The sequence below is a fragment of the Schistocerca americana genome, chromosome 10 (genome assembly GCF_021461395.2).
Source record: "Schistocerca americana isolate TAMUIC-IGC-003095 chromosome 10, iqSchAmer2.1, whole genome shotgun sequence".
NCBI classification, from domain to species: Eukaryota; Metazoa; Arthropoda; class Insecta; order Orthoptera; family Acrididae; genus Schistocerca; species Schistocerca americana.
This window is the reverse complement of record NC_060128.1, coordinates 195,413,992-195,427,879: the sequence shown is the minus strand read 5'-3', so window position 1 is coordinate 195,427,879 and position 13,888 is coordinate 195,413,992. Positions and strand designations below refer to the sequence as shown.

At 45.8% G+C, this 13,888-nt stretch overlaps 1 protein-coding gene across 1 annotated transcript in view; it reads right to left on the bottom strand.

Moving 5' to 3' along the window:
- The window catches only part of LOC124552601 (protein AAR2 homolog), a 108,008-nt gene that overhangs the window by 14,254 nt on the left and 79,866 nt on the right, over positions 1-13,888 (bottom strand). The window contains exon 5 of the mRNA XM_047126927.1: positions 889-950. Within this exon, the coding sequence (XP_046982883.1) occupies positions 889-950 (62 nt within the window). The remainder of the gene's footprint in view (positions 1-888; positions 951-13,888) is intronic.

Genomic DNA, 13,888 nt, shown 5'->3' with positions numbered 1-13,888 from the left:
TCTGTCAACGCACCCACCCACCCTTCCCCATTCCTCTCCTTTTTCCCCAACTCCGCGCCCCACAACCTCCCTCCTCCCACCTGTACCCTGCTACCCCTCCCCCTTCCCCTCCGTTCTGCTGCATTCCGGTCCGAGCTGCCAGATATGGCGGTCACACGTGTGTGAGGTGTCCTCGCTCGTTTGAACGAATGCACGTGTATTTCCTTTACTGAAGGCTTTGGCCGAAAGCTACGTGTCGAGTGCGTTTTCACCGAGCCCGTCTGTAACTCGAGGTGTCACCTTTACAGTGAGTAACAATCTATCTTTTCCTAATCAAGAGCTCTAACATTTCACACTTCAATCCACAGAACGCCAGGTCTGTTTTTCCTGCTGACGACATACTCCCGAGTAGTTCTCACCTGAAGATTCAAATATATTTTGCACAAGAGGACACTATCATCATCATTAAACTACAAAAATATTTGCTCGTTCCACCTCGAGCAGTCCGACACATTTATGCACGAGATTTTTTACTGCTTAGTGCAATTATAGGGGGCAGTCATTAAGTTTTAATAAATACCTTTAAAAAGTAAAGTTACATAATCAATCTTTTTTTTTTGCACCCGTCTGTGATCTCGCGACACCCGAACGCCCCGTGCCACAGAACTGTAGCGTGCTGTCAGAGGAGCCAGTCCACTAACTAAGTGCACACTGCGGTACTGTGACACGGTGCTTTCTGGGTGTTGCAAGATTATGGACACGTTCCTGCAATCAAACGAAAAAAAGAGTTTCATTACATACCTCAGTTTTTTCCTCTATGATGTGACTAGATAATCTACTTTTTACAGAAAATAAACCAGACAGACTGAAACACTGAGTACAGCTACAATTGTATATTGATGTACGCACCTGTCCATCTGCTGTAGTAACGTATCCAATTTGAAGCTCGAGTCTAGAGAGTGTCTCGTCACCTGAAGGAGATGGAGAGGAATCATTATTTACGGATAAAACTGAAAGTAACGGCTACTCTGGTAATACAGTGCAAGAAGTGAACATAATACAACGTCACAGGTATACCGATGTGTTACCGAACAATAGTTAGGACACTTTTTGTGTTCCTGTACTAGCAGTTCTAGTAGTTCACAGTTTTACACCATCCGAGCACCTAATATATCCAAATGAAAATGATACAGCTCGACATTACAATTGTACACACGTGGCTCTGATCCCAAAGAAACAGCATCTTCACCTATATATGTGCTCCAATAGTGCGAAGTGTACAGATGAAGATTTTGTACCAGTATTATTAACTGTTTGTCCTGTTCCGTTTGTGCAGTGAGCGAAGAAAAATTACCACTGCATGCCTCTGTACACTAATTTCTCTTATCCTATTCTCATAATGCCTGTGTGAGACATACAATGGTGGAAGCAGAGTTATCACAGAGTCTTTTTCTTTCAGCTTTAATTGGTAAATGGATTTTAATATCAATATACTCAACTGCAATCTACTGGTGAACGGCCTGCACTGCTTCCTCATGTTCAAATGATATACAGTATGTTTCAGAAGTGAATAGAGTCCCACATTATATCTGCATATGGTTTCAAATTGATGGTTATCAAAGTGGAAAAGAATAAAATAGCTGTTTAGATACAGGAAAAAAAGGAGTAAATACTATACGCTTCTCAAAACGATAATTTATATTAATTACAATTGATAAATAAAAAAATTGCATTGAAGTGTGGCTTTTGCAATTTGCATCAAATAAGAGTTTTATGCACACCAGCTAGTAATGCAACAACACTACAAAACACGCATACATTTATAGATGTTCTTTGAATATACTTAAAATAGGTATACAATATAATGAAAAGGAAAGTTGCTACTCACCTTATAGCGGAGATGCTGAGTCGCAGATAGGCAAAATACAAGCTTTTGGCCGACATGGCCTTTGTTTGGGAACCCCCCCCCCACACACACACACACGCGTGCACGCGCGCAAATGCGACTTGCGCATGCGTAACCACCAAAAGCTTTAACTGTGATAGTCTTTTTGTTGTGCCTATCTGTGACTCTCCACTATATGATTAGAAGAAAGTGATTTGATTAGTGAAACTGAACAGTTCAAATTTCTTGGTGTTCATATAGATAGTAAACTGCCATGGAAAGCCCATGTTTAGGATCTTGTTCAAAGACTTAATGCTGCCATTTTTACTATTCGAACGGTGTCTGAAGTGAGTGATCATTTGACACAAAAATTAGTCTGCTTATTTTCATTCGCTTATGTTATATGGTTGGGCATTTCGGACAATAAGTGATTTAAGTTCACGAACCTCTTGTCGACCTCTGTTCACGAGTCTGAGTATTTCGACATTCACCTCTCAATACATATATTCCTTACTGTCATTTCTTGTTAACAATATCAGCTTATTCCAAAGAATAAGCAGCATTCACTCATTTAATACTCGGCAGAAGTCAAACCTGCATTTGGATCGGACTTCCGTAACTCTTGTGCAGAAAAGTGTGCAGTATACTGCTGCATCCATTTTCAAATAGTTACCACTCGAATTCAAATATCTTACCAGTAATCCACGCACTTTCAGATCGAAAATGAAGCTTTTCCTCACGGGTCACCCCTTCTATTCTGTCAAAGAGTTCCTTGAAAAACTAAGCCGATTCTTGTATTGTTGACTGCCTTTACTAAAAATTATGGCTTGACTTTTTTAGGTTCACAAACATCTTATTTTTATCTGTTATTACTTTTATGTTGTAGTTTGACGTACTGACCAGTTCGCTGACCTTCGAGATTTGCTCCTCAATTTAGTCCTACGGAACTTGATGTTTAAATAAAATAAAATAAATAACACACAAGTGCAGTCTCAGGCAACTGAAACCACACTGAGTTTCACTGGTTTCAGTTGCCCGAAACCATCTGTGTGTGCGAGATGCAGTTGCGCGAGTGAGAGTGTGAGTGTGAGAGCGTCATCTATTGTCGACGAAAGCCGTAACAACCGATAGCTTTAATTGCGAAAATCTTTTTCTTGTGCCTGTCCGTGACTCGGCATCTCCTCTATATGATTAGAAGATAGATGACTTAGTAGTTGTAATAATATGGTACTGGACATTTCAGGAGAAGCAGCAAATATTTTTACACCTCAAAATGTGTTAAGCAAAAGCAAATGACTAAATTCAAAGTTGATTTTCATAAAACAGACCTCCAACTGCAATTCACTTTCCAATTCCCTCGACATCGTCACATGTTGTCCTCCTGTGGTAGTCTCGGCATTTGTTCCGAGGGCAGCACTACTTATTGCCCAAATGATCAATTTGTCTCCCGTGTTTCCATTTTCTTTGTAGACTTTACCTTTCGAGCTTCCCCTAGTTCAGGGGCCTCGACAGCCGTTCACTGTAAACATTTCTGTCAATCCGTCTTCTGTGAAATGTTAGGCTCAGATGATACCTCTAATGCGCACCAGTTGCACTGTACTGGGAGAACATATCCACTGTTGTAGTCACAGGAACCACTTCTAGTAATACTGGAAGCTCATTCTCACACAAGTGTAGATATAGGGACCCAGTAGGGCAATACGACAAACTCGATCGGTAGTCTGTCCGTCACAGTAGACCACACCCGCCGAGGAGCACCCGTGAAAGGAATGTGGCTTTTCGTCTGACAACCGACGTGAGTTACAAGTGTTATTCGTACCGTATCGAGTGAAGGTGACTTAGCCAGTAAACAGTATTAATTGGATTACTCGGCACTACGAAATCAGCCGATGGCAAAATTCCGATTGCCTACCTTCCCTCTGTTCTCGAAGATGTCGAATCTGCTCGTACGATAAAAACACGGGCTGTGCATACGTAGTGCCTGCCGTATTCTTTTATGCGGAACACCGATACCTGTCGAAATTTTGTGCGCGCTCGTTGAAACTGTACAACCTACCAAATGAATACTGTCTTCTACTTTATCTGCTCTCTGTTCATTTTCGTGTTCAGATGAGTTAGGTCTGCTGGGCATCGCACCAGACTCACGTAGTTTAGTAAAACACGAGTAAACACTCTAGAATCTGGTACTCTGTAGTTACGAAATCGTCTATCGCATTCTCTGTGAGCATCGGCAGTGCTTCCCTTGGAAAACCTGTACGCAAATACCACTATAAATACACAAATACCAGTGCTCACAATTTGGCAATATGTGCAGCGTGCTCGAACAGAAGAAATGGCAGACAACTCGCAGCCACAATCACAGTCGAGAAATTAATTTACGTAAACTCGAGCACAACTTCGTAACTTGAACTTTAAAACTAAAATTAGAATTAATACATAAACCCATTATCACCAGGAGAACCGACAAGTAAAATAAAGACATCTGTCTTTAACCAGCTCTATCTCTGAAGCCAATAAAACTTGACACTTGTCATACGGAATGTTTTATTCAATTTAGTCTATACCACCACTTCCTAAAATATTCACTATTCCTTCAGAAATGCCATGTAGATGTTAAAACTTTCTAATGGGTATTCTGATACTTTTACTTGTGTGTCACTGTATTGAAGATATCCTTAATAGATAACTTTTTTCTTACGTCAAGTGCACGAGCGACAACATTTTGACGGCAGTACCTCCACTGCAGCGACCACGTACTCCGAACGGGCCACTGCCACAGCATACGTGACAAACGGCGATCGCAAGAGGATCCGGCCGCTCAGTGTTACAACCCTATAGCTTAATTATTTTAATTCAAATTCGACTGTAAGAAAATAAAATAACTGAATAACTAATATTTATTGTGCAATATGTCACACTTAGTCAAGAAGAGACACACTGATTTGTTACACACAAATCGTGTTTCCACACAATTGAAGTTAATAAATGATGATGTATTGAGAATATTTACTTGCAAAGGATTTTACATCGCTGAAGAAATTTAATGAATTTATTGAGAAATGAAAACGAATTTATTGAGAAATGAAAGTCATATTGAGGCCTCCCAAGCCTGAGAGGCAAATGGATGACGGTAAGTTACATTAAAAGGAAAACACATTAGATGGAAGTATTGGCTTTTTCCATAAGGTTAATAAACACAACAGATGCACATAATATAGACCTTCGTCATCGACGTATTCTTCTTCACGATTTACAACAGTTTGCCAACACTGGGATGACTTTTGATTCTGCAACTGTAGGAATCACATCATTTCGAGACAAAGAATTTGCCCAGCCACGTTTGGAACACATTTTCATCCGGAAAGGAAGTTCCCTGAAGGTTTTTCGACAGAGAGCAGTAAAGATCAAAATCCTAGGACACGAGGTCAGATGAACCAAGCGGGTGTCGAATGACTTCCCAACCCAACTCCCGTACGGCATTTTTTGTCAGCCAACACAGAATGCGGGCAGGCGTTATTGCAGAGTAGCATCACTTCACACACTCTTCTCGGTCACTGTTCTTAGATCGCATCTGCAACAGATCTCACTTTTCGACAATAAACGTCAGCAGTGACCGTTACACGTTAGCGAAGCGATTCTTAGTACACCGTACTGCCACTGTTCTACCAGATGCGTAACATTATTTTTTGTGAATGCAGACAGATATTTGTTAACGGAGTTGCCACTTTGCTTTGTCTCGACCATTCCTTTCTTTTCACGTTATTGTAAAGGCACCAATTCTTGTCACCAGTGACGATACAGGATAGGAACGGTCGGGGTCGTTCACAAGCCAATTGATGACGAGCAAGCAGAGAGACACATAGGGTCTCTCACTGATTTTTTTTAGAGCATGCAGTATCCGTACACCCAATTTTTCAATGTTCCCTGTGGCATGCAAATGTCTCATAATGGTGGAATGATCACAGTTCATTACGTTTGCCATTTCTCAAGTAAACTTGCAGGGATCATCGCGGATTAATGCATTGAATCATTCTCCGTCGAGCCCCGAGGTCTCCGTGAATGTGGAGTGTCACTAACATCAAAACGATCCTCCTCAGAAAGAGCAAACCATTTTCTTGCCTTTCCTGTCCAACGGTTTTATCCCTCTGCACGGCACAAACATTTCTGTCTGCCTCTGCTACGGTCACCCATCTACCGAACTCGAACAGAACAGTATGACAGAAATGTTCCAATTTCTCCACTTGGCACTCCATTTTCCAACATTCCCAGCTCCACTTACTCAAATGACAAAATGACAATATGAACTAAAATAGCAACAATGAAACTACAAATTAAAAAAATCACAATTGATAAACATACCCATAGCAACTGGAAAACAGAAACAAAACTGCTACGATCTTATGCGCCAACCTAATATAAAAAGCTCAAAGAAAATCCCTGCAAAATTACAAAAATGCCTTGTCAAATGGAATCATTAGTTCTATATATACAACAGATAAATGAATCTTTTTTATTCAATGTAACTGCAAGAATACTTAATCTACTGTTTTTTTCAAGCAACAAAATGAGGGGAGATGGGGAGGGAATAAAAACTTCAGAGATCCAGACACAGTGTCAGATCTGGTAAATAGTATTTACATTAAAGACGATACACAGATAAAAATGCTGAAGTCAGGTTTTCACAGAACTGTCGGCCGAATGGGACGTGACGCCTGGACAGGTGGCCCGACAGTCGAAAGGGGAGAAAGGAGATGTAAAACCCGAGAGGAACGGATACGGAGTGGTACTACCTAGCAGATTAAAACCGTGTGCCGTGCCGCAACTCCGACCCAGATTTAGCACACAGCTTTAATCTGCCTGGTAGTTTCAAATTGGAGCACAATCCACTGCAAAGTGAAAACTCATTTTGAAAGATATAATACCCCAGCCCACGGTTCAGCCCGGAAACGGACTGTCGACAAATCCGAGCCAGACGAGGGGTCCGGGATCTGTGACAGCTACGAAAGTCCGGTCCGGGCAGCCCCAAAATAGGTCAGCAAACGAGGGTGTGCCACAGATCCACTGCTGTGCAAAAGATTTGTTTGTACATTTTTTTCCCGGAAGCAGACTCAAATACGTGCGGAGTACTAGCTCGGCCAGACATTCAGACAGGCAGTGCTCGACTGTAGAAAGGCTGTGGGTGCGGGGAATGTCAGTATATGGGGAGGTGGAGCCGTCTGCGATTCAGGAGGTGGGGCGACCCGAGCAAACACTCGGCGTCCTCCGAGCAGTGAGCTGGGACACTGGCAACATGTCGGAGGTGTCTGTCGAGTAAGGCCGAGATTGTTCTGTCAGAGCACAATAACCATCCTATAGTGGGGTGTCAGGAGGCAAGGGAGGTTGGTTGGTTGGTTTGGGGAAGGAGACCAGACAGCGTGGTCATCGGTCTCATCGGATTAGGGAAGGATGGGGAAGGAAGTCAGCCGTGCCCTTTCAGAGGAACCATCCCGGCATTGGCCTGGAGTGATTTAGGGAAATCACGGAAAACCTAAATCAGATACTATTTACCAGATCTGACACTGTGTCTGGATCTCTGAAGTTTTTATTCCCTCCCCATCTCCCCTCATTTTGTTGCTTGAAAAAAGCAGTAGATTAAGTATTCTTGCAGTTACATTGAATAAAAAAGATTCATTTATCTGTTGTATATGTAGAACTAATGATTCCATTTGACAAGGCATTTTTGTAATTTTGCAGGGATTTTCTTTGAGCTTTTTATAGGAAGAATTACAAAACCTGCGAAACAGGATGAATAGTCAACAGAGTAAAAGAATATCCACCGAGAGTGAAGGATGGAACCATCGAAACACAAGGAAGGAAGCTCAGCGTTCGACATCCTGTCGGCAAATGTCTTTAGTGCTTTAGGAAAATGACAGAAAATCTAAATACAGATGAAAGGACAGGGATTCTCCCCAAAAATGAGTCCAGTGCCTCAGCCACCTCGCACAGTCGGACAAAAGTATTTGCTGTTGCAAAAAATAAGATCAATGGTGAAGTGTACATCAAAATTGGGGACTGCGTAGCAGATGAGCAAATGAAGAGATGTAGCTGCTTTATGCTGGAAGCAAAAAATGCACGAGGGACAAAGAAGCAGACTAGCACAGGCAACGAAGGTATACTTCGCTTAAAGAAGTCTACTGCTACTAAACGGGAGCAGAACATTCTCCATTTGTTCGTTGTGTCGCACACGTCCCGACAGGATAAGGAACGCCGAGTGAACGTGAGACCGGGAATCGCAGAAAATTAATCTTACGCTGAGCTAACAGCAAAGTAATACAATACCGCTTAATGTACTCACTCTTATTCCATCGAAATTTAACGGAGCAAATTAGTAAAAAGGCCAACATTTGGAAAACACTACTGAAATATCAGAATTTTTCAATAACAAAATTTAGATGTTACAGAAGTGAATCATGGGCTAGGCACAAACAGGAAAAGAACAGAATCGAGCTGTCTGAGGTGTGGTGCAATAAAAGGAGTTTGAAAACAAAGTAGAACAAATAAGAAATGACACGGTACTCCACAGAATCACCAAAGAAATAAATGTGTGGAAAACACTAACAAAGAGAAGGGACACAATGATATATCATTCTGAAAGACATTGCAGAATAAAATCCACAATTTTAGAGGGTGGGGATGACAGAAAGGGAAGGAATGGGAGGTGGGGAGCAGTGCTTGGACTGAAATAAGGAGGGTGAGGGTTAGACATACGTATGGTCTCCAAGATGCTAGGCCAATATTTGCATTTAGTGAGAGTGGTTGGTAGCAAAAAAACTTTCTACTGTTGGTGCGCCCTCTGAAATCTCCCATACGGTGTGCAGTGGACGATACTTCGTACCACTACTAGTCATTCCATTTCCCGTTCCACCTACAAACAGAACGAGGGAAAAACAACGGTCTTTAAGCCTCAGTGCGAACCCTAATTTCTCTTATTTCGTCACTGCGGTCCTTACGGAAGATGTAAGTCAGCGGAAGCAGCAGACTCACACTGCAGCCTTCCACAATAGCGTTTCGTGAAAAGAACATTATCTTCCCTCGACGAATGCCCATTCGAGTCTACGGGACATTTCGATAATGTTCGCACGTCGACGGAACCTACGATTTAAAAATCTAGGGGCTGCCTCGCAACTGCTTCTTTTAATACGACCTCGCGACGATTCGGAGCACGTCACCGATACCTGACAACGGGTCACAGAACTGTTATATAAGTGGTCTCCTTTATACGTGAGCTACACATACCTAGAATTCCAAAAATAAATTGTAACGAACCTTTCACATTCACCACTACTGACCTTTCCCGCTCGTTCCATTTTGTGTCATTCTATAACATTTTACCTACATATTTAATTGACTCGACTGTGTCCGGCAGCACACAGCTAATACTTTAATCTAATATTACACGACTGTTTCTCCTACGCGTCTGCATTAGGTTAGACGATTGTACATTTAGAATAAACTGCTATTCGTTACAAAAAATAGAAATTCTGTCCGAGTCGTCTTTTATTATCCTACAGCTATTCAAAGAGAACATTTTTCTGCAGACTCCGACACCGTAAGCAACAGTCGCACACTGGTTCTCGCCCTACCTGTCAGAGTATTTACGTATATAGAGAACGAGAGTGGTCCTATTACGCTTCCGCACTCCTGACCTTTTTTTTTTTTTTTTTTTTTTTGTTGGGTTTAAGGGCGCTCAACTGCTGAGGTCATTAGCGCCCAGTCACTGTTGTTAGAGCACATGGAATATGTTACAACTCAAGGGGACGGGGGGACACCAGAAGGACCTGACAAAGATGCAGATAAAATAAGTAAAAAGGTTAAATGTCTTTGGACAAGCCAGTTAAAGTTATAAAACGCAGAATACGAGCAGCTGCTCGAGCGTCATCAGCTAAAACATCCGGTAAAGTAGATGACAGGGACAGGACAACACGAAATTGACTAAAACGGGGACACGACAATAAAACATGGCGCACTGTTAATGCCTGACCACAAGGGCACTGCGGGGCTGGGTCACCGGAGAGCAGGTAGCGGTGGCTAAACCGGCAATGCCCAATCCGCAACCTGGTCAGAAGGACCTCCTCGCGCCGAGATGGTCGGGAGGATGTTGTCCATACAGTTGGAAGCGGTTTTACTGCCCGGAGCTTGTTTCCTTGGAGGGATGACCAAGCATCCCACCACAACGACACAAGCCTCTTACATACATCCCCATGAACGTCAGATGACGGGACACAATGGGAGGCTGGCCGAGGCAGGAGGACTGCAGCCTTGGCTGCAGCATCCGCAGCCTCATTCCCAGGCACTCCTACATGTCCGGGAACCCACAGAAAGCTGACAGAACCACCATTATCAGCGAAAGAATGGAGGGACTGCTGTATCCGTTGAAACAAGGGATGGACCGGATAGGGAGCTCCAAGGCTCTGAAGAGCACTGAGTGAGTCAGAGCAGAGTATGTACGATGAATGGCGGTGGCGGCAGGCATACTGAACGGCCTGATGGAGAGCAAAAAGCTCGGCCGTAAAGCTGGAACATTGGTCGAGGAGCCGGTATTTAAAGGTGGCGGCCCCGACGACAAAGGCACAGCCGACACCATCGACAGTTTTGGAGCCATTGGTGTAAATAAAGGTGTGACCGGCAAGGCGAGCACGAAGTTCGACAAACCGTGAGCAATACACTGCAGCCGGAGTACCCTCCTTCGGGAGTGAGCTGAGGTCGAGATAAATATGAACCGGAGCCTGGAGCCAAGGTGGTGTCGAGCTCTCACCCTCTCTGAAGGTGGTAGGGAGGGCAAAATCCAATTGTCGAAGCAGGCGACGGAAGTGGACTCCGGGGGGCAGCAGGGCAGACACATACAACCCGTACTGACGGTCTAGAGAATCGGCGAAGAAGGACTGGTAAGAGGGGTGGTCGGGCATAGACAACAACCGGCAGGCATACCGACACAGCAGTACGTCGCGCCGGTAAGTCAATGGTAACTCAGCAGCTTCAGCACAAAGACTCTCCACAGGACTAGTGTAGAAGGCTCCGGTCGCAAGACGTATGCCCCGATGGTGGATGGAGTTGAGCCGGCGTAAGAGGGATGGCCGAGCGGACGAGTAGACGAAGCTCCCATAATCCAGCTTTGATCGGACTATGGACCGATACAAGCGAAGCAGGACAGTGCGATCCGCTCCCCAAGATGAACCGCTAAGAACTCTGAGGACATTAAGGGAACGTGTACAACGGGCCGCCAAATAAGAGACATGTGGAGACCAACACAGTTTCCTGTCCAACGTGAGCCCTAGAAACTTAGTTGAGTCCACGAATGGGAGAACAACGGGACCGAGATGTAAGGATGGCGGAAGGAACGCTTTATACCGCCAAAAGTTGATACAAACCGTCTTCTCTTCAGAGAACCGGAAGCCATTTGCCACGCTCCATGAGTAGAGGCTGTCTAGACAACGCTGAAGGCAGCGCTCCAGGAGGCATGTTCGCTGGGCACTGCAGTAGATCGCGAAGTCATCGACAAAGAGAGAGCCTGAGACATTAGGTGGAATGCAATCCATAATTGGATTGATCGCGATGGCAAAAAGGGCTACACTCAAGACGGAGCCCTGAGGCACTCCGTTCTCCTGGAGGAAGACGTCTGACAATACGGAACCCACACGTACCCTAAACTTTCGTTCCGTTAAAAAGGAATCAATAAAAAGGGGCAGGCGACCGCGTAGCCCCCACCTGTGCATAGTGCGGATGATACCTCCTCTCCAACAGGTATCATAAGCCTTCTCCAAGTCGAAGAACACGGCCACCGTTTGGCGCCTTCGCAAAAAGTTGTTCATGATGAATGTCGACAAGGTCACAAGGTGGTCAACAGCGGAGCGGCGGCGACGAAAGCCGCATTGGACATTAGTAAGTAGTCGTCGAGATTCAAGAATCCAGACTAACCGAGCATTAACCATGCGCTCCATCACCTTACAGACACAGCTTGTAAGAGAAATGGGGCGGTAACTAGAAGGAAGGTGTCTATCCTTCCCGGGTTTGGGTATAGGAACAACAACGGCGTCACGCCAACGCCTGGGGACTTGACCTTCGGTCCAGACGCGATTGTAGGTACGAAGAAGGAAGCTTTTGCCCGCCGGAGGAAGGTGTGCCAGCATCTGAACGTGAATGGCATCTGGCCCCAGAGCAGAGGATCGGGACAGTGCAAGCGCACGTTCTAGTTCCCGCATAGTAAAGGGGCCATTATAAGTTTCCAGATTCAGCGAGTGGAAGGAAGGTCGCCGAGCCTCTTCTGCCTCTTTCCTGGGAAGGAAGGCAGGGTGGTAATGGGCGGAGCTTGAAACCTCCGCGAAAAAGCGGCCAAAGGCGTTGGAGACAGCCACAGGATCAACAAGGACCTCATTACCGGAGGTCAGGCCAGGTACCGAGGAGTGGGCCTTAATGCCCGACAGCCGGCGCAGGCCACCCCAAACGACGGAAGAGGGAGTAAAACTGTTAAAGGAGCTGGTGAAAGAGGCCCAAGAAGCTTTTTTGCTGTCTTTGATGACTCTACGGCTTTGCGCTCGGAGTCGTTTGTATTCAATATAATTCGCCAACGTAGGATGGCGGCGAAAGGTGCGTAAAGCACGTCGTCGAGCACGGATAGCGTCCCTACAAGCCTCGTTCCACCAGGGGACGGAAACGCGACGTGAAGAAGAAGTAGTACGAGGAATGGAACGTTCGGCAGCATTGATGATAACAGCCGTGAGGTATTCGACCTGACTGTCACAACTGGGGAAATCGTGGTCCGGAAAGGTCGCCAGGGAGGAGTAAAGTCCCCAGTCAGCTTTCAGTATGTTCCAGCTCGAAGGACGTGGGGATGGGGTGTGGTGCAGGAGACGAACGACACAGGGGAAGTGGTCGCTCGAATAGGTGTCAGAAAGGACATACCACTCGAACCGATGGGCAAGAGTGGTAGAACAGATCGAGAGATCTAAGTGGGAGTAGGTATGAGTAGAGTCCGAGAGGAAAGTCGGGGCGCCGGTATTGAGGCAGACAAGATTGAGATGGTTGAAGACATCCGCCAAGAGTGAGCCTCTTTGACAGGATGCAGGACAGCCCCAAAGGGGATGATGGGCATTGAAGTCGCCAAACAATAAGAACGGCAGGGGAAGCTGAACGATCAGGTGCATAATGTCAGCCCGACTAACAGCAGATGACGGTGGAGTGTAGATGGTACAAACTGAAAAAGTAAAAGCAGAAAGAGTAATGCGGACAGCTATTGCTTGGAGTGGGGTGGTCAATGGGATGGGACGGTAATAGACATCGTCCCGAACGAGCAACATGACCCCACCATGAGCTGGGATACTGTCCACAGGGGCGAGGTCATACCGCTCCGAGGTATAGTGGGAAAAGGCAATACGGTCAGACGGGCGCAACTTGGTTTCCTGGAGACCAAGGACGAGCGGACAGTGCAGGCGGAGGAGCAGTTGTAATTCCTCCCGATTAGATCGAATACCTCTTATGTTCCAATGAAACAACGCCATCGCTAGTCAAAAAGTTGGGGGAACGAGACGGGGAAGAGCTGATCACCGCGACGGCCGCGGAGGGCCAGGTTGCGAGGGAACAACGCTACAACCGACGGGAGGCGGATCCGGTTCCATCGACTCGTCGCCAGCTGCGGCCACTGTCCCTGGTTGTGTAGAAGGGGCCGCATCATTTGCCGACGAAAGGCCGGCGGAGCGCCTGGCAGCAGAGCGTCCCGGCGAAACTGAGGACGGCCGGGAGCAGTGACTCACGGATGAAGCGTCAGACGAAACGCGCCGGGGTGGAGAGGGGGATAGAGACTTCTTCTTGGAGGCCTTCTTGGAAGGCTGAGGAGGCACAGGGATGGTGGGCTGGACCCGAAGAAGGTCCTCACGCGCGGGGTCCGTTTTGGAACGCCGGACCTTGGAAGCTGGGGTCCGGAACGTTTCCCCGATGGACGCCTGAGAAGAGGATCGCTTCTCAGGTGGCGTGGGGGGAGGAGGAGGAGGA